The sequence below is a fragment of the Camelus bactrianus genome, chromosome 6 (assembly GCF_048773025.1).
Source record: "Camelus bactrianus isolate YW-2024 breed Bactrian camel chromosome 6, ASM4877302v1, whole genome shotgun sequence".
NCBI classification, from domain to species: Eukaryota; Metazoa; Chordata; class Mammalia; order Artiodactyla; family Camelidae; genus Camelus; species Camelus bactrianus.
In genome coordinates this window covers 10,456,472-10,478,195 of record NC_133544.1, presented here as the reverse complement: position 1 = coordinate 10,478,195, position 21,724 = coordinate 10,456,472, and the positions used below count along the sequence as shown (strand labels likewise).

General features: G+C 38.9%; 2 protein-coding genes across 2 annotated transcripts; one reads left to right on the top strand and one right to left on the bottom strand.

Moving 5' to 3' along the window:
- Nucleotides 1-694: 694 nt before the first annotated feature.
- Nucleotides 695-3,649, bottom strand: GON7 (GON7 subunit of KEOPS complex). The gene is made up of 2 exons (XM_010968716.3): nt 3,376-3,649; nt 695-1,035 (listed from the first exon to the last, which is right to left on the bottom strand). The coding sequence occupies exons 1-2, from the start codon at nt 3,581-3,583 to the stop codon at nt 941-943; spliced, it is 303 nt and encodes a 100-aa protein (XP_010967018.1). The 5' UTR covers nt 3,584-3,649; the 3' UTR covers nt 695-940.
- A 114-nt stretch (nt 3,650-3,763) lies between these two features.
- UBR7 (ubiquitin protein ligase E3 component n-recognin 7) lies at nt 3,764-21,245 on the top strand. The gene is made up of 11 exons (XM_045505693.2): nt 3,764-3,987; nt 5,887-6,020; nt 6,490-6,550; nt 7,427-7,522; nt 11,066-11,119; nt 11,332-11,437; nt 12,689-12,897; nt 13,081-13,230; nt 13,755-13,917; nt 14,949-15,010; nt 18,951-21,245. Exons 1-11 carry the CDS (start codon nt 3,838-3,840, stop codon nt 19,041-19,043), a joined length of 1,278 nt encoding a protein of 425 aa, XP_045361649.2. The 5' UTR covers nt 3,764-3,837; the 3' UTR covers nt 19,044-21,245.
- Nucleotides 21,246-21,724: the final 479 nt, after the last annotated feature.

Sequence of the window (21,724 nt, the reverse complement as noted above, 5' to 3'; positions counted from 1 at the left end):
AGGTTACTTCCACCTCTAAAATTCTATGACTATTTGTTTCAATAGGTACATGCTACTTGATTTCTTTGCAGTTCATCTATCTAAATGATTCAAGAAACATATACAGTAAATAAAAAATGCCTTAGTCCCACTGACAAGCAGAAAAGAAATATACACACATACATTTTAGGAATATATATATATATATATATTTAAAGGATTTAACGGTCCTTTGTCATGCAAAATCAAAGACTGGCTACAGGATGAGAGGAAATATCTAAGATATAGTCAATATAAATTGCTTACTTAAGGGCTTATAGTTGTGTTCATCTAGATAGCAGTCCCAGCATAAAAGCACACCCCATTTGACTCCTAACTACAAGTTAAATATATATTTGTTGAGTGGTATTGTCTCCAGATGACTGTATATTGGATGTAAGTGTGATTCAAGGTTTCTCTGGGTCTCTCTCAAGGGCTCTCCTTTCTCTTCAGTATTTATATTCCCGTTTTCCTTCTCCTTATACAGAACTGCCATTCTTAAATTTAATATCCAATTTTCACCACTCGCTCATGTCAGTTCTTTGAAATGCTACTGTCCATGAACCATGACATATACTTTTTACAACAGAAGCAGAAGCTAAAAGATGTAGACATCACACAATTTAATTCAATGGTTATTTAAGAAGTAGAAAATAATAAGAATTCAGATGCCAACTTAGCAGATTTCAAACACTATTAAGTGTCTATTTTATTTATGTAGTCTGAAACTTCTCAAGAAAAGAGATTCATTTTTAAACATTTATTACATCTTTCTTTGATGGAAACAGAAAAGTTTTTTCTTTGACAAAACTGCCCCAGGGAAACAAAACAAATGCTTTCCAAATCAGAGCACAAGTCTTCCTTAAATGTCACTCTGTGATAAGATATAGGAGCAATCTTTTAAATTTCGAAAAAGCTATTGCTAAGATTGTGGTTTTGGCCGTTTTGCAGATGGTCCATCTGAGTTAGTTCTGTTATCAACGTTATTTTCATCTTCTGCATCATCTTCGTCATCACCTTTTAAAATAAATATTTGTTGTATGACAATAGGTTCAGTGGTTGAAAGAAATATAGATAGATAAAAAGGTTGGTAAGTAGACCATTTCACTTTAGGGATTAATAAAACAATGCATACATCAAATTAGAAATATGTATGCTTAAAAAGACCTTTTGGTGTTTATAACTTTTCTATCACTTTTTAAAAAGATATAATTCATATATCATAAAATTCACTTTTAAAGTGTCCAGGTTACTGATTTAGATGGCACTAGGTTGTGCAGCCATCACCACTAATTCCAGAAAGAAATCCTATACCAATTAGCAGTCACTTCCCATTCCCCTCAGCTCTTGGCAACCACTAATCTCTTTTCCTATCTTGTAGATTTGTCTATTCTGAACATTTCATATAAATGAATCATAAAATTGTGGCCTTTTGTGTCCGCTTTCTTTCACTTATGTTTTCAAAGTTCATTCATGCTGTGTAGCATCGACCAGCACTTCACTTCTTTTTGTTGATGAATAATACTCCATTTTACAAACATTGTTTATCCACTCATGAGCTGATGGGCATTTGTGTTTTTTCCACTTTTTAGCTATTATAAATAAGGTTGCTACAAACACTCATGCATTTGTTTTTATGGGAACATGTTTCCAGTTCTCTTGGGAGAACTAGGAGTGGAACTAGGAATCTCTAGGAGTGGAATTGCTGGGTCATATGGTAACTTTATGTTTAACTTTTTGAGGAACTGCCAAACTGTTTTCCAAAGAAGGTATACCATTTTACATTTCCACCAGCCACATATGAAGGCTCCAATTTCTTTACATCCTAGTCAACACTTGTTACTGTTCTTTTTCATTATAGCCTTCCTAGTGGGCATGACATTGGTATCTCACTGTAGCTCTGATTTGCCTCTCTGAAAGACAATGATGTTGAACATCTTTTCTTGTGCTTCTTGGTCATTTGCGTATCTTATTTGGAGAACTATCTATTCAAGTCTTCTGGACATCTGGTAACTGGATTATCTTTTTTTTTTGTCATCATGATTTTTTTTTCACCTGAAGTATAATTGGCCTACAACACTTAGTTCCAGGTGCACAACACAGTGCTCGATATTTCTGTATGTTACAAAATGATCACTGCTATTTGTCTTTTTAGTGTTCAGTTGTCACTTTTCTTTCATAATTATTACATTTTTGAAAATTTGTATTTGTTAATTGAGATATAATTCATATATGATAAAAACTGTCATTTTAACCTCTATCACTTTTAACAAAGGAAATTCAAACTGAAGCTTTTGGGGGACTTCCTTGAACTTACAAAAACATGTCCTCCTGTATGAAGATATTACTGGCCCACTACCAATAGAATAGACACCAATTATTTTTCTAGTAAGTATATATATATATATACTTTTTAAAAAAACAGCTCTATCTATACCTGTCCTTACTCAAATGATAATATTTTCAACAGATTAGAAGAGAACTTTTGGAGCTAAGAAACAAGACTTCACTCTCATGGAAACAATCTATTGTCTGACATTCGTGTAATGTTTCAGTAAACAAGAAAAGTACAGTAGAGTACAGTACAGTTTAAGCTACTCTACAGAGGGGTTAAGTCCTGATTCCAATATTTAGTTCTTAGGTTCTTCAGCTCAGGGTATTCAAAATGTACCTATCTATTCAAGACAAGATTAAAAAAAAACCCGAATGCAGTTAAATTTCTCATTTCTACTTTCAAACTACACCTGCAAATCTGGGAAAGGAAAGCAGTCCCTGAGAGTTAAAAGACTTGTTCATCTGAAATCTATTCCAACCTTTGGAATATGTTCCTATTGGGCGACAGGTGGCAGTCTTCCAAACATGTTTGTAATTTCACACCTGGGAAAAGTTCCTTTTCATCCTTCAACACCCAACTTAAAAGTCATGCCCTCTCTGAGGTCTTCCTGGGTTCTATCGGTTTTCAATAGTTACAGAAGACCCTTGGGTCATCCCTCTACTCTTTAATAAGAGTGTTTGCCTGTCTAACCCCTCACCGGAGTTCCACAAGAACTGGAACTGAGTCGCATTCACCTCATTTTTTCTCCAGAACTCAGCCCAAAGGCTGGCACAGAGTAGCAGGCATTCAGCACTTTTTTTTTTTGACATAAATGAAAAAAGAGTTGTAAAAAACCTCCCTGATAAATGAGCCCAGGTTCAGCCCAGATACGGTGGAAGGTGCTAACAATTTTTAGTTGGAATTCATCTTCCCCTGAGGCTCAATTTCTTCAAGTCTGCCAATCTACATGGGCTCTCTGAGCAGATTTTTCCCGGGAAACCCAGCCCGCCCTCCTGTCGCTCCAGTACCGTCTCAAAGCTCACCGTCCAAGGCCTCGTCTGGAGCCGCCGCCATCCGGTCCTGCGCTTCCGGCTGTACGAGGGAGCCGAAGAGTTCGGCTACCAGCTCTCTCATCTGGGCCACGGCCGACAACAAGCCCTGGAAAGGGTCGGCGTCGCCCGGAGCGTCACAAGGCACCCGTAGCCGCTGCAGCTGCCCATCGTGCCCGACATACTCGCCCAACAGCTCCATGGCGACCACTAACCTTCAAGAGCGCGCCACAGAAAAAAGCCACCCGGAAGCGGAAACCAGCCCGCCGCGGGCGCAGGCGGGAGAAGAGAGAGGAGTAACTTCCGTTTGTCGGAAGTCGCTCCTCCCCTTTCCTTCGCTCCCCGTCTTTTGGATTGGTTCCTAACACTCCGGCCCCGCCTCCTCCGGCCCCGCCCCCCGCGGCCGCTTTTCCCGCCTCCGCCGGGGCCGAGCGGCGGTCCAGGTGACAGTTGAGGATGGCCGGAGCCGAGGATCCAGCTGGGCGGCAGTCAGAGCTGGAGCCAGTGGTATCGTTGGTCGATGTACTTGAGGAGGACGAGGAGCTGGAGAATGAGGCTTGCGCTGTACTGGGCGGCAGCGACTCTGAGAAGTGCTCTTACTCACAGGTGGGCGCGCGGCCGGGGCCTCGCCTCTTCTGGATTCCCCTGAACCTCCTCTTCCCCGCCAGACTTACCCTATTCCCGCCTAGCGCAGCCAGAGCCCCCGTGGTGGTCCGGGGCCGCTGTTCGTCGTAGACTTTCCCATCCCAGGCCCAGCTGCGCTTTTACCTTTAGTCTCCTGGGCCCCCTTCCTCAGCCTGCATGCAGGAGAGCCCCCCTCCTCCCTCGGTCTTCCTCTGTCCGGCCCCCCAGGATTCTCCAGACTTTGCCCCTGGAGCAGCTGCTCTTTCCTTCCTCTTCCGTCTCTTCTAGGTGCCCCGAAATCATCCCCGTGACCTCTCAAATCCAGACATTGTCCCTACTCTTCCCATTCTAAGAGTATTTATCAGGAAAGGAATGGGAGAGTCAAAACAGAGTTAAGAGAGAGCTCTGGATTTGAAAATTTCCCCTTGTGGGCTGGGCTTCTGGACATCTGGTTCCTTTGCAATTTAGTTTGACAAGTGTTAGCTGGTTTTTTGGCTACACGAAGCAAGTACCGTGTCTTCCTGCAGTCTGCCTCCCCAGGGGGATAAACGGAACCCGAACAGCAGGTTGCAGTGGCAAAGGAGGGGAGAGGAGGGGAGGATAGAAGGCATTTGGAAGATGTTGTGAACAGGGATTTGAGGGGGTGTGATGTAGTGTTTGGTGACTCATCCTATGTTTTTAGGTACAAAAATAGAGAAAGGTGGGTAGAAGAAAACTAACAAGAGGTGAGAATTGGTAGGAGGAAGAAGGTTACCTTCCAAGGGGATGGAATGGAACATTGGAGGATACGAGTTACTTGTGGTCATTATGTGTTATGGACTGTGATCAAATACCAGTTACCACCGCTGCAAGGGGTTAGATTTTTTCATACACGTGGTATTAGATGTATTAAATGTTAGCTGGTATTTTAAAACATTTGGTCAGCACGGAAACAGCTTTTTCTTGGCTTTCCTTTTTTTTTTCCCTCACAAAGTCTGTATGTAGGTTATTTTTGAAATGTAGTTAGGTTTATAAAACAGACTTCCTTAAAATTTTTTGTTGTAGTAAAATATATGGAAAACTGCACAAACCATAAATAAGTCTTGGGAAAACAAAAATAAAAACACATGCAAGTACATACTACCCAGGCCAAGAAATAGAATATTACCAGCATCCCAGAAGCTTCCCTGTATCTTCTTCCTTCCCAGAAGAGGGTAAACATTATCAAAAATTTCTAAAAGTTCTGCTTGTTTTTCTTTCAACTTTTTATTTTGAAACATTTTAAGCCTACAAGTAAGTTGAAAGAATAATATTATGAACACCTGTGTACCTTTACATGTATTCACTTTTTAACATTTTACCACATTTGTTTTATCTTCTTCCCCTTCATTATAACATACTTTCTTTCTTTTTTCTGAACCATTTGGAAAAAAGTTGCAGACCATGACACTTAACCTTGAAATACTTCAGCACACATCTAAAAAATCAAAGGGATTCCTTTGATGCGTTGATTTTCTCTTTGGTGGAATCACAAGCATTTTCCAAAGCTGAAGTATGATTATCACTTACATAAACCTACACACTTTCTCCTGCATTTTCATGTGTTAAAATGATTAAGCAGACCAGCTTATTCACAGCTGACTGGAAATATTAAACTTCTATCACTTTAAGAAAAAATTATATGAAAATAAGCACTAGTATGTGAAACTTGCAACAGTGTTTTGGTACTCTTTTATATAAGCTTTTTTTTATTATTATTAGTCTCTGGTTTTTACAGGAAGCTCTTAACTGCAGATAATCTGATTTCAATTATTTATCAGATCTTAATATGGGTACTAGGTAACTCTGCCATTTTTCATCAGTTTATTCTCTCTCTTTTTCCATTTTGGGGCTGTCTTCTAGGGCTCGGTAAAGAGACAAGCACTATATGCCTGTAGTACCTGCACCCCAGAGGGAGAAGAACCAGCAGGAATTTGCCTAGCTTGCAGTTATGAATGTCATGGGAGTCATAAACTATTTGAACTATACACAAAAAGGTAAAACAGTCAGAGATTGGTGCTGAATGCTTTTCAAATGTTTAGATTCTTTCCTAGCTGCACTTTTTTTCTTAATTTTGTTTTTGCCTTCAAAGCAGTCATGCACTGGTAAAGTTTAATGTAACTGATTTATATAATATAATTGAAGAGAATAATTTTTCCAGAGGACCTTTTAAAATATAATTATTGTACAAACTCTCCTAATGCTGCTCTGCCATTATTTTATTTTTGTTTGGAAGTGTGGGGGGTGTGATACAGATATTTGTTTTTAATGTTAATTTCTAGAGTTATTAAATCTTTTATTGTTATGTGCTTGGAGAAATTCTGGATTGGACATATGAACAACAACCAAGGCCACTTTTTAGATCCTAGAACCTGTTGAAAGGGAAGACGCTATGATGTGAATTTAAAGAGTAAGTCATTAGATTTAAAAGAAAAATTAAACTTGACTCTTCCTCCTTTGTTTCAGAAATTTTCGTTGTGATTGTGGAAACAACAAGTTTAAAAATTTGGAATGCAAATTATTTCCTGTAAGTAAGCACTATAACTGTAAAAGTGTGAAAAGTAGCTGCAATTGATATTTGTCTGAGTGGACAAAACCAAGTATTTTCCAAAAATGAAGTTCTTTTGCTTATTCTTTGCAAATGGGCAAATCAATATTAGACTCTATTCCAGTTTTTACTTCCTGGAAAACTAAGTAACCTGTTTAGAGCCTACAGTATAGATTGTAATTAATATGAAAGGTTTTGGGGGTATGTTCTAAAGTGATTTGGGTTTAACTATGTTGATTGTGCTCATCCTTTAAGGCTTTTAAAGTAAAGGGTATCATTTTCAGAACTGAATAAATAAAACTTGGTAACAGTGAGCATGGGTTATGTGCACTCAGGAGTTTTTCACTGCTTTTGGCTAATAAAAACTATCTTTCTACAATAACTTTCAGTGAAATAACAGAAATTAAAGAGAAAATGAGAGATTTTACATTGTTCAATTGTCATTGCTAGAACTGTCATGCTTTTTCCCACCTTCAAGGATTATTTTTAGAGTTTCCTTGCCAGCTTTTTACCTCCTAGTTACCTGGGGGTTTTGGCTATCACAGCTGGACACTAAGAAGTATTTTGAAATTCTAGGTGAATGTCAGCTTACATAAGTTGATAATTAATATTTATGATTTGTTTTCCCCCAGATGCTACAAAGAAAGTGTAGAAAATAAATTCTATTTTTTCCCAGTATCCTGGAAAAAGTATTCCTTTAATAGGAATGAATACTATTCTTTTGTACTTTGAAAGTTAAAGGTCAGCTTCTGGGAGGAAGACATTTAATGCACAAATTTGTTGACTGCACAAATTTCATGATGCATGAAATTTAGTTAAAATTAGATCATATATATTGAAATTAATATCTTTCAGGACAAAGCAAAGATAAATTCAGGCAATAAGTACAATGACAACTTTTTTGGATTGTATTGCATTTGCAAGAGACCTTATCCTGATCCTGAAGATGAGGTAAGAGACCTGGAGGTTAACACCAGGACTGTGTCATCTTTAGCCTTCACTCCTCAACCTCTTGTCATATCTGGGCCTCTAACTGTTCAGGAAGGATTTGGGGATTGTAAAAGGATTCTAGGTTTATCCCTTCTTATGAATCTGGGCTGGAGCTACAACTAGTACAGATCTCAACTATTCTCATTCTTGTATTGTGAGAATGATATTGGTTAGGACTTTCTCAAGGCCAGAACATCTTTTCTTCCTCCCCCCTTTGCCTGCCTGTTTGCTCCATTCCCCTGAACACTTTCCAAAAAATGACCTTCAACTTCTTGCATCCCTAGAAGGAAAGAAATGGGATGTACAAACTAACTAGATCCTCTTAAAGATTTCAGTTAGAAGTATACATAAAATTTAGAAAGAGTTTTTCTTCTTCCTCACTCCTGTACCTTCTTACCTCCCAGACACAACCACTGTTAACACTTTTTTTTTGTCTTGGGGGGTGGGGTAACTAGGTTTATTTACTTATTTTAGTGGCTGTTCTGGGGATTCAACCCAGAACCTTGGTCGGCATGTGCTCTATCACTGAGCTATGCCTCCCCTCCAACACTTTTTGTTACATATATATGTAGACCTTTTTCTACATGTGAGTGAATATGGGTTTTAACTTCTAGTTTCTTTTTTTTTGGAGAAAAGTGAAAATTCTATACATTCACTTCTGCAGCTTGCTTTTTTCACTTATCAGTATATCATAGACATCCTTTCAGGTCAAACAATACAAATCTATTTTGTTCTGATCACATCATAATTTGACATGCCATGAGTTAGTTACCTAGGTGTTCTATAGCAGAATGGTATTGTCTAATTTTTCAGCATTATAAAGAAAGCTGCAGTAAACATTCTTATACAGTAATATAACTGAATAAACTCCTGCAAATGTTTATGTAGATGGATACCTTGAGGTAAAATTGATAGGTCAAAGGATATTTGTTTTTGAAATTGTGATCATGTCTGCCAAAAGATTCAAACACCAATAGTATGTGATAGTGTTTTTTCCCCTAGTACTGTCAACTCAGCATTTTACTGATCTTTTAAAATGTTGCCATTCTGATGAAGTACAGTATCTTTACAATTTTTCCTTTGTCTGATCATGGGTGATTTATGCATCTTTTCATGAGTTTATCAAACATTTGTAATAACCTTTTCTCTGAATTGTCCTTTCATATCCTTGGTCCATATTTATATTGGGTTTTTTTTTTTTTTTGTATATTTATCTATTTGAAGGAGTGGGTTTTTTTTAAACATTTTTTATTGATTTATAATCATTTTACAATGTTGTGTCAAATTCCAGTATTCAGCACAATTTTTCAGTCATTCATGGACATATACACACTCATTGTCACATTTTTTTCTCTGTGAGTTATCATAACATTTTGTGTATATTTCCCTGTGCTATACAGTGTAATCTTGTTTATCTTTTCTACAATTTTGAAATCCCAGTCTATCCCTTCCCACCCTCTGCCCCCCTGGCAACCACAAGTCTGTATTCTCTGTCTATGAGTCTATTTCTGTCCTGTATTTATGCTTTGTTTTTGTTTTTGTTTTTTAGATTCCACATATGAGCGATCTCATATGGTATTTTTCTTTCTCTTTCTGGCTTACTTCACTTAGAATGACATTCTCCAGGAGCACCCATGTTGCTGCAAATGGCATTATGTTGTCGGTTTTATGGCTGAGTAGTATTCCATTGTATAAATATACCACATCTTCTTTATCCAGTCACCTGTTGATGGACATTTAGGCTGTTTCCATGTTTTGGCTATTGTAAATAGTGCTGCTATGAACATTGGGGTGCAGGTGTCATCCCGAAGTAGGGTTCCTTCTGGATACAAGCCCAAGAGTGGGATTCCTGGGTCATATGGTAAGTCTATTCCTAGTCTTTTGAGGAATCTCCACACTGTTTTCCATAGTGGCTACACCAAACTGCATTCCCACCAGCAGTGTAGGAGGGTTCCCCTTTCTCCACAGCCTCTCCAGCATTTGTCATTTGTGGATTTTTGAATGACGGCCATTCTGACTGGTGTGAGGTGATACCTCATTGTAGTTTTGATTTGCATTTCTCTGATAATTAGTGATATTGAGCATTTTTTCATGTGCCTTTTGATCATTTGTATGTCTTCCTTGGAGAATTGCTTGTTTAGGTCTTCTGGCCATTTTTGGATTGGGTTGTTTATTTTTTTCTTATTGAGTCATATGAGCTGCTTATATATTCTGGAGATCAAGCCTTTGTCGGTTTCATTTGCAAAAATTTTCTCCCATTCCGTAGGTTGTCTTCTTGTTTTACTTATGGTTTCCTTTGCTGTGCAGAAGCTTGTAAGTTTCATTAGGTCCCATTTGTTTATTCTTGCTTTTATTTCTTCTAGGAGAAAATTTTTGAAATGTATGTCAGATAATGTTTTGCCTATGTTTTCCTCTAGGAGGTTTATTGTATCTTGTCTTATGTTTAAGTCTTTGATCCATTTTGAGTTGATTTTTGTATATGGTGTAAGGGAGTGTTCTAGATTCATTGTTTTACATGCTGCTGTCCAGTTTTCCCAGCACCATTTGCTGAAGAGACTGTCTTTATTCCATTGTATATTCTTGCCTCCTTTGTCAAAGATTAGTTGATGAAGGAGTGTTTTTTTTATTTAGAAAAATTAGCTTTCTGCCTTCTTCCTTGCTTTCTAGTTGTAACTATAATTATTGAACTATATAATTAAATTATATTATATAGAGAAACAAATTGAAGATGTCTTTAGTTAACAAAGATAAAACTTTAAAATGATATTTTAAGTTTTGGGGTAAAGTGTTATAACATTGTTGAATCATAAGACAGAAAATAAGATGATGAATAAATTGATCAAAGCAGAAGAAAGAATAAAACTGCATTATATATACATACATTTTTTTTCCCCTTTAAGAAATCATGACAGAGAAAGGACAGAACAACATTAGAATGTTAATCAGTAGATATGAAAACCTAGGAATAAAGGGAAAATCATTGCAAAAATAGTCTATGCCCTTCAGTATATAATTTTCCTAGGGCCAGAATTTAATTATTTAATTATTTAATTTGTTTAAATCAGAGAACTGTTGCTGTCCATGTTGTCAAGAAGTTGTAACGTTTACTTTTCAAAGTTACGTGGCAGCAAAGTGTGGGAAAAAGCCCAGCTGTCTTTTCTACAGTGGTCAATTGCGTTACCTCCCTGGGCCTAGATTTATGTATGAAATAAGAATATATTACTTATTTATAAAGTTTTGTGAGAATCAGCTATTAAGTAACTGACATGAAGGCTTTGATGACGCTCACAAAGCTCTCATCTGAGTGCAATCCTGTAACACCAGTTCGTAAGAATGAACTTCCTTGGCCTCTTGAATTGCTGTTTCTCCCTGTACCCTCGACTTCTGGCAGGTGGTAGTGGTCTAACAGAATCGGTAGAGAATTATTTAACATCTAGTTCTAATGACTTTTGTGTCCCAGAATTTGCTATCATCATTAACAGATGAACTGCTTTTCCATGTTAGATTCCAGATGAGATGATCCAGTGTGTAGTCTGTGAAGACTGGTTTCATGGAAGGGTAAGGAGAGCTTTTACCTTTTAAAGCCATTGTCTTCACAAAAAGAGAAAAGAGCTTGTCTTTTGGAATTGTATTATATTTTACATTATAATTACTCTTCTAAAAATATACTATAAAGATATCAGTGTCTGATTGCAATATTTTATAAAATAATGAGGTTTTTGGGCCATTTGGTAATCAAGAGGAAAATACTCGGTTTTCTGTGTTCACAGCATCTTGGTGCCATTCCCCCTGAGAGTGGGGATTTCCAAGAGATGGTGTGCCAAGCGTGCATGAAACGCTGTTCTTTCTTGTGGGCTTACGCTGCACAATTGGCAGGTAGGTGTCTGTGGAGTTGGTATGCCGCCAGCTTGTGCTTGTCAAATGTGTATGTTCAGTACAGAATTTTTAGCAACTATTTTTAACTGGACTTTGAGGTACAGAAAAAAGTATAAGATCTATTCCTTCTCCATGAGGTGCTTATAGATTGATTGGGAGACTACCAAGGCAAAATTTGTTCTTAAATGGTATGATGCAGAGTATGGATGAGACCAGAATTAGAGCAAATGGAGGACACAGTTTTGAATGGGATTTTGAAAGATAAACAGAACCAAAATGAGTTGTTCTTAAAATGTAAGACGTGCTGTTGGTTGGGGAGGGTGGTGGCACAGTTTGTCGTCTAGTGTTTCTATTTTACTCTAAGAAATTGACTAAAACAACTAATCAGCAATGAATGGTCTTGAGGCATTAAATATTTTATTTTATTGGTAATGCTATATGTGTTACTTAATTTATTTTTTAAGTGGTCGTTACTCCTAGTACTTGCTGCTCTGGCCTCATAATTTCTTGCCTTTGTCATCTTTTGGGAACACTTCACCATACAAACCACAAGCAGCATCCTACATTTTTTACTTGTCTTGAAGTTCTTAAACTTGGTGTGCCCTTGTTCCAATCACATCTCACTTTCCTCTGAACCTGAATCTACTTCCCATTCACTGGGTTTTCTTAGCTGTTCCCCTCTGCCCCTCGTTCATTTCCTTCCCGGTCAGCAGATGGCCTCATTTCCTATGAAACTGAAGTGCCATTATGCTGCATGAGTTCCCTTATCATTTCTCTTCTCTCCTTCACAGTACTTCTCTCCACACGCATCCTTTTCAATTTCCTCTTCTCATAAAGAAAAGCTACTGTTTTTGCAAAACTACTTTTCTACCTGGGTTTGCAGTTAAATCTCTTTCTACTGCTTTTTGCTTCTTAAGTGTTTTTTGTATTTAGAGAGATTAGCTTTTGCCTTCTTTCTTGCTTTCCTTGCTTGAGGTGTCCTTCTGTTTTTAGTATCTATAGTATTTTCCTTTGTTTTTCACATATAAAGTGCTTACCTAGTGATATATTTAAACAACCTGTTTAGATATTTGACTCTGGAGTAGGCAGGTATAATCTAAAAAAGTATTCTCTCCTCTCTCATTATTCCATGGATTAAGGTTGATTTCTTCTTTCCAGATTCTGACATATTTTTTAATCAGACTAAGTGATTTCACTGTCTAATATAGTCTGTGGATGTGTGTGTGTGTGTGTGTTTCATTGAACCCACAGTAACCAAAGTAACTGCTGAGGATGATGGATTGGTGCTGAATGTTGATGGAATAGGTGATCAGGAAGTAATCAAATCTGAAAATGGAACTCATCAAGATAGTGCCCTCAAAGAGGATGTTCCAGAACATGGAAAGGACGCTGTGAAGGAAGTTAAAGCCGAGCAGACTAACGAACCATGTACCAGCTCGAGTTCTGAATCTGGTCTCCAGGTAACATGAAATCTGAGCTATAAAAGAAATAAAACTTAAGCAAAACTAATTCTAAGTATTAATAACCAGTATAGCTTTGGATTTCATTTGTACCCTTTGCCTAAAGAAATCCTGTGACAAAATCTAAACTATGAAAACTATGATAGTTTAAAAAACACACTTCAAAAGTTATTTTAATTTCAGATAGCATTTAAGAATCAACATCTCAGCACAGAATCACAGTCTGGCTGCAAACTTCAGGAGCTTAAAGCTAAGCAATTTATAAAGAAAGACACTGCCACCTATTGGCCGGTGAACTGGCGTAGCAAGTTATGTACCTGTGAAGACTGTATGGTAAGTACCTGATCAAGGTCACTATTAGTATGTTTTGTGGGCTGATGCCTAAAATAAGAACACCTGGAAAGTATGTTTATGAAATTGATATTAGAGTATACGTAACTTAGAAATTTTTTTATATTAAGCAAATTTATGAAATAGTATTTGCAATCTGATTGCTTATAGAACACATTAAGAATTATGCAATACTTTTTATTTACTTATCTTCATTTCAGTGGAAAATAGCTTATCTTTTTTATATTAGACTTTCTTGGAAACACAAATTATTTGAAAGTTACAGTAAGTCAGTGGTTTTAAATAAAGATCTCTTAAATCATACGTCTACTGGGAAGTTGGGACATTTCTAAAAGAGATGTGGGCAAAAAGAATAAATTGTTCGAGCAACTCTGTGCTAAAAGGCTCGGGTTTTTCTGGATATTAACTTTAAAAAATTAAATAAATTTTTAGTGATTCTCATGAAGTTGACTTTCTGAGGATGACATACAGTTCTAATGGGGAAACTGGTTTTATTTTTTTTAAAGAAAATGTATGGCGATCTAGATGTCCTGTTCCTGACAGATGAACATGACACAGTTCTGGCTTACGAAAACAAAGGCAAGGTTGACCAGGCAGCTGACAGGAGAGACCCGCTAATGGACACCCTTAACAGCATGAACAGAGTCCAACAAGTGGAACTTATTTGTGGTAAATACTATTTGAGTGTGAAAATTCAGGAAGTTGATGACATTTCCTTCACTATTAAAAAATGTATAAAGAGGACAGCTAATTCCATTTTTTTAACACAAAGATGTTTCAATTTGGAATTGCATAGCAGGCTTCAGCTACATGTGCTTAATTCTCATATTGCTGGGTACTTAGCTACTATTACTGTTGAATCAGGATTACATGCTAGAGCAGTTACTTGCTTGAGAAACCATAACATGCTGTTTTGATTAAGGGTAGATGTATGAGTAAAGAGTAATAGGAAATCAATTTCTTTCCCCATCCATTGAAATAGTTTTCATTGAACATTGCATGTCATCTTTTTGAGAAAAACATACCATATTTCTGACAGTTCTTGAGGATGCGTCAGTGGTTCACAGGAAACCACTAGAGGGGAAAGTTTTCCCAAACTCTTAATTGCAGGCTTTTACATTTTTTACCCCCTGCCCAACTTATTTTACCAATTTCTATCCTAGCCAGTTTCTACTCAGATGCCACCTTTGTGCCCCTTTATGGACGCTGATTATTTCTGTCTTGTATTTGTAACTATTTGATTATTTGCCTTTATTAGGCTAAAATCTTTTCAAGGACAGAGGCTGCATCTAAAAGATTTTTGTAGTCCTCAAGGTGCCTTGTACGTAACATAAACTGTTGAGTGAGTGTACGAATTTCAAAACTTAATGTTTGACAAGTCCAAGGTATTTCAAGCGCTAGAATTCCAAAGAGATGGGAAACCTTTTAAAAAATTCTTAGCTAATCTTTTTTGGAGTGAAGGTAACTCTGCTTTTTGAGGTTTTTTTTTTTTTTTTTTTTTTTAATGAAGAAGGGTCCCAGATGTCAAAATGAAGGAATTTAGGAGAAATTGAGAACAAGTTTCTACACAGATTTCACGTAAAGAAAAATATAGTTTAAACTATTAACGTACTTAAATGTCAATGGTCAAGAAATACTTTGTTTCTAAATGCAAATGGCTTATCTAAAATTTATGTCCTTTTTTGGTTGTTTTGATTTAGAATACAATGACTTGAAGACTGAACTTAAAGACTATCTCAAAAGATTTGCTGATGAAGGCACAGTAAGTTGAGTTAAATAATTTTAATCATAGCCCTGTATGTTTGAATAAAATTTCTTTTCTTTTCTTTTCTTTTTTTTATTGATGTATAGTTGACTTACAGTATTGTATTAGGTTTGGGTATACAACATAGTGATTTAATATTTTTATAGATTGTACTCCATTTAAAGTTATTATAAAATATTGGCTATATTCCTTTTGCTGCACAATATAACCTTGTAACTTATTTATTTTATACATAGTAGTCTATGCCTTTTAATCCCCTGCCCCTAACTTTTCCCTCCCCCCTTCTCTCTCGCCACTGGTAACCACTAGTTTGATCTCTGTATCTGAGTCTGTTGCTGTATTGTTATATTCATTTGTTTGTTTTACTTTTTAGATTCCACATATATAACATACAGTGTTTGTTTCTCTGACTTATTTCACTAAACATAATAATTCTCTCTAGGTCCATCCATGTTGCAAATGGCAGAATTTCATTCGTTTTTATAGCTAATATTCCATAGAGGGTGTGTGTGTATATGTACCATCTTCTTTGTCAATTCATCTGTTGATGGACACTTAGGTTGCTTCCATATCTTGACTATTATAAATAATGCTGCTATGAACATTGGGGTGCATTTATCTTTTCAAATTAGTGTTTCCATTTTCTTTGGACATACACCCAGAAGTGGAATTGCTGGATCCTATAGTAGTTCTATTTTTAGTATTTTGAGGCCCCTCCATACTGCATTCCATGTTCATTTTCTTTGATGAAAAAGATGACTGAGAGCTTAATGCAGGCAGAGGGAAGAGAAATCAGTAAGGGGCAGTGGAACACCAGCGGACCAGTCACATCAGGAGTCCTTCCCAACCCTCTGAGTGAGGGACGGAGCAGTCACCCAGGACGTGGAGAGAGTAGTCGTAGCTTAGGAGAGGGCCATTGGATCAACCATGACGATTCTCCTCGTCCTGACCTTCAAGCAGGGATCCTTGGAAGGAAAGGAAAGGAAGGAGAAAATGACCAGGCAGGAAAAAAATTAAAGCCAGACCCCTTTTCTGTGATTTTGAATTTTATAGTTTAGAATAAAAGAATTTTTTTTTGATCATGCATTCAGTTTACTGAAGTGTAATGAGTTTACAGTGTTGTGTCAATTTCTGGTGGATAGCGTAATGTTTCAGTCATACATATACATGCATATATTCATTTTCATATAAAAAGAACTTTATGCTTGAGGGCTAAAACATTTCTCTTGCTGGTAAGGAAAGTCTGTATACTTTGAAGGGTGACACTAACTCTAGCGTGTACTCTTTTAAAATAATCTTCCAGGTGAATTTGCCAATACTTCCTAGTCCTTTACTACTCATACGTTTGTGATGGAATTTTCTTCTAAAATACTTTTTTATCTTCCAGAGGCAGGTATAAAACAAAATTTAACGTTTCTTTTCATGTCCTACAGTTGTCCTTATGGACAGTAAGTGTTTTGCTCTGCTATAGCCAGACGTACAAATGAAGTCAGCCATGGGTCTGACAGACACTCAGGACATGCCCTGAGACTTGCTTTCTTCGAAGAGCTCTGTGCCAGCTGACTGCTTTCTCATAAATGAGGGAAGAACTTGTAGCTGCCTGGATATCTGGGCGGGTCACAGTGCTGCCTCTCTGCAAGATGAATTGTGAAGTCAGACATTAAACGAGCCTTCTTAAATGGTTTTCTCCTTTTTTAGAGTCTCTTTCTCACTGTCACCATGGACGTCTTCCCGTTCCCCAGCAGTTCTTAACCCACAGTTACTCTCATTACTGTTGCCAAGGCCATCCTCCTCTGCTTGATGTGCCCTCTGGCTTCTCTCACTAGAACAAAGAATGTCCCCGGGTGTAACTGTTTTATCCTCGGCACTGTTGGTGGCTGTTCAGGGTCCTTCAGCTGTGTCAAAGCACGTGCTCTTGCCTCTGCTCTTGTGTAGCTGGTTGCCATGCTCTTTGTGGATTTTATTATGCACGCTCTTAAAATCACATTTAAAAAAGTAGATATGTTGTCTTTTTCTATTCACATTTGAAACAGTTTCATCCGGAGTCTTCACATGTATCTTCCGTGTATGGATCTTTGTTATCACAGGAGCCATTCTTTATGAGTCTGAGATAATTTTTTCATCTGATGTGATGATTTAAAAGGACAGAAAAACATTTTTTTATTGTTTGTTTTTGACATTACTAACTAGATCTTTACAAACACCTTACCTTGTCATAAAGCCTGTCTGCTTTGGTTGTATTTGTCCATAGAAGATAATGCTAATAAGGCATAGATGTTGTCAAACAATGAACTGCCTTTTATTTAATGTCTGTGTCTGACTGAAAAAAATAACACTTAGAAACTATACATTTTCTGAGACAAACCAATAAAATGATATATTACTGGACCCAAGTATTTCATCTTTAACATTTCTACTCTGCATGTTGGCTGTGACCGTTTGAGGATGTCTTAAAGCTAAAAATTACACACTGTAGGTCTCCTCCTGTTATGTCCTTGTTAGAGAAGTGATTTCCTTTTAATGCCTTTCAGAGCTTGTTTGTGATCCGAGCTAGGGACAGATCCTTCATGCTGGAACTTCTAAGAATCCTGTTTGTTCGCGTTACAAGCGTACATTTCTAAACCCAGCGCCTCAGAGCTCTGAGCTGCAGCCATCTTAGTGTGTTGGCCTTCTCCACCTTGAGCCTGTGAGGGGTTCTGATTCCTCACTTGTTGACCAGCAGCTTTCTCTCGGTGCCTGTGAAAGTGGTGTGTCAGCTACCAGTCTGGTAGAGTCACTGACAAAATGCGAAGTCCTTTCACTTAGAGGATTAGTAAGTATCTCACCCCCAGTCAGTTACTCGAGGCAGCCTTGCCTCTTGGGGGTGTGGGCGACACTTACTTCTGGGTGGTGGGAGGGAGAGTTTCACTTTACACACAAGTACTTGCCCTCTTTCTTACTTTCTTTCTCCCTCTTGCTCACTGCATTCCAGTGCTTTCTTTTTTTTCCTCTTTCCCTCCCTCTCCCTGCCTCACCTTTATTCTTTTATAATAATAAGAATGTTACCTGTTACAGCCCTGTCAGTTGTAGTGCAGAGTCACTCTTGGGATGAGCAGGACTCCTTTTGGGTCATCCTGGTTTACTTTTTCATCAGTATTTCCCCTTCATCTTATTTTCTTATTTTTGATGTTTTATTTTGCTAATATCATAAACACTTCTGTGTGATGCTCAATCCTTTTTCCAATAAAATAGAAGATAACTTTCTCATTTTTAGTGCGTAACATAGATATTTCATTTACTGAGAGCAGTGCGTCTATAGTTTTTGCCAATTTTTCTGTTTGTGTAGCAAACACCTTTAATTTTGGACTCTTTAAGAGGAAAGAGTTTGGGGTTCCTTTTTTTTCAGTAAAGGAGAAAGCACAAATCTGAGAGGAAAAAAAACAAAAAACAAAAAGGCAGACTTTGTTTGCTGTGGGGGCTTATGCGGAGCTGAAGGACGTTCGCGAGACAGCTGAGTGATGCGGGGAACAGTGGCCTTGGGAGACCTGTAGGCCCCTCAGTGTTCGTGTGGCTCTGCCACTCTTCTCGTCTGCTCACGCCCACTGCCAGCTTGCTCCGTGCCGGGCAGCGTTCCACAGGCGCTGCCTCTCACCTGCCCTTCAAATGGCCCAGTTAGATACACACACACCTTTCACCTCGCTGGGAGGCGGGAACCGGGGCTGGTGGTGGGGCCTCCGCTCCGCGCCAGCAGCTGTTCTTCCTGCTGCCTGACTCCGACCAGGCCGCGCTCTGCGAGCCCAGCTGAGCTCAGCTAGGAAATGGACATAGGATAATGAATTACTCTTGAAAAAACCCTCATCAGCAGTATCACTGGACTTGACTCTGCATGTTTCCACCAGCTATGGCTGCTCTGTAATGCGTCAGGTTTCCTTTCCTAATCTTTGCTTTTCATCAACAGGTGGTTAAGAGAGAGGACATCCAGCAGTTCTTTGAAGAATTTCAGTCAAAAAAGAGAAGACGAGTGGATGGGATGCAGTATTATTGCAGCTAGAGTGAGGTGTGACGCCTTCTCCTCCAGGCCAATGACAATGCCGCCTACTGTTCCAGGAATAAAAGAGGCATGTTTCACATTTGGTCCTCTTCCGTCCTCTCTTCGGAGAGGCCTCCTCCTCCAGCCTTGAGCTTCCTTCACTCTCCTTGATACAGTAGCCACCATGTTTATGCTGATTTCACAACCAGCGTTCTTTCTGACTCACCTAAATGCATCTCGTTACACAGACTTCAGCCCCCACCCCAGTCTACCCAGGGTTCTTTGCTCGTAAGTTTCAAGAAGTTTGATTTGGTTTTGACAAAGTAAACTATTTTCTTTCCTGATTATCGGTTCTTTAACTCCCAAGTGTGTCTCCTCTGCCGCAGAGCTGCTGTCTCCAGGCCCCACTCTGGAGCACCTCAGAGGTTCTCTTCCAGTCAGCTGGACCCTCCAGGACCCCTCCCCCTATGATCGTGGTGCCTTGGGTCAAAGCTTCCTCAAGCCTGGTCTTTCCCTTGTCCCACATCCCTGCTTTCTGAGGTTTGCTCACAGCTTAGAACTGACCTCAGAGCTTGCTTCCTCTGCGCCTAACCCCCAGAGTAGCCAGGACTGATGGTTTTCTGGCCCAGATGTCTGTCACAGGCAGGGAGATTGGCTGATGACAGGTTTGAGGAAGCCAACCTTTGTTACGCATTTTACTAATAAATTTAAAGTGAAAGTTGCTTTCACAAATCTACTGGCACTAGAATATTAGAATTCCAGTGCTGTAGTGCTCACAGGGCTTCCTGGAGAAAACCTGCCAGGATATCTGCCCTTCTTCTGCTGCCTAGAAAACAGACCGGGTACTACCCTGTGACATCTTGGTGGTTTACAAAGTCCTCTGGGTTTCTTTATATTATCAGGGATATTCATAAGCATATATTAAAAACAGACCTATTTTGATACTGTTCTGTTAAGAAAATGTTATTAGAACCTCAATAAATTATTATTTTTTCCCCATTAAATCTGTGCTGAAGAAAAGAGATACTGGCTTAGCTTACTTGTAGCGAGCAGGGCAGTGAGTGCCCTGTGTTGGGAGAGGCAGACTGTGTGGAAGGGATTCCAAACAAGGCCCTAGGCTGCGCAAATGATGAGCTTTATGTATATAAACGTTAATGTCCACAGCTGAGTCCCTCGTGACTATGAGGTCTTCTTTTGAAGAACCTCCTGGGATGTTGTATAAAACCCTGTATTTGAGGGGAAGTCCTTTCAGTTGGTTTGAAATCCCTTTAAAGCCCCTTAGTCTATGTGGAAAACACCTTTTGATGAGCAGAGATCCCTCGGTTGCTCTCTCCCTCTGGAGGAATGTGATCTTTCCTGACAATAGACAACACACTTTGAGGCGTATAACTGTAAGTACTTGAGGCTTTGGGGCCGCAAGTGTATATTAATATTCTTTGTGTGTCCAGCAGTCACGTATACTAGTGCCCACTGATCCCTGGATGAGGTGAACTAGGCCTACAGAAAGTCACGGCCTCAGAGATATGGTACAACTCGTGTTTTTCTGCATCAAACCTCCTAATTACAGATCCTCATGAAGAGTGATGTGTGGAGCCGGAAGGTCCTGGGGCCATAGGAGGTGCCTGTGTGCCCTGAACTGGCCTTGTAGAAAAGGGTGAAAAGGCCAGGGGAGAGCTCACAGCATCTTCGAGATGGTTTACACCCGCAGTTTGGGAGCTCTGTTTCAGGTCTGAGGAGTTTTGAACCGCCTCTGCACGGTGGTACTGGTTGTGCATTGTTGTGGCCTGAAAGTTTATATCTTCTCAAACATTGGATTTGATGACCAGAAAATTCCTCACTCATGACAGGTCAGGACCAAGTCTTGGAGGCGATGCATTACTGTGCAGCACAATAACACACGTCACTCAGTGCTGAAGGGCTTGTTTTAGGAAAGGTACTGTTCCTTTTACATTAACCAGAAAACCTCTTTTTTTTACCTGTTGTTCACAACTAGTTTTCTTATTGACTGTATTGGACCGTCTCTTCTTGTAGAGACTGATTTTGGCCAACATGTGGCAGTTGATATTAATGCATGTTTTATGCAAAACAAGAATCTGATATTAGTTGCTTTTAAGGAATTCTGGCATTGTATGTGCATTTTTGTAGAATTGTTACTGGACTTATAATTACATACTTAACTCTAATCAGGTTTCTGTAAAATTTAAATAAAACCTATTCAAGATGGTGGCTTTTCAGATCATTTTGAGTCACATTTAAATGCATACAGCCTTCCTTTGCAGGTGAAACTGAGCACAACATGAAGGCACTGCAACAGCTGTTCCCGCCCTGGGGCCCTGCTCCAGCAGAGGGCTTGGTTCCTGTCCCGCTGTTTTAGACAATGTGGCCTGATCCAGGGACCCACCAGCAGAGCTCCTTCATCCCCCCCTCATCCCCCCCCCCACTTTACAGCACCTCCGAGGAGGGAGGGTCCAGGAACCCCATTGGGCTTAGATGAACGGAGAACAAAGAAATGGGCGCGGGGTGTGACCTGTCACAATATATTCAGGTCCTGCTGTGTGCAGGAGAGGGAACAGTTGCGGTCCACCTAGATGGTAGCCATTGTTTCAAAAGTAAATGTGAGAACGAGCCAAGAAGCTGATGTAGAGGCCCATCTTTGGCCTCCCCCCAGCTCTTGCTTCTTTGGAAATTATTCAAACTTGTGG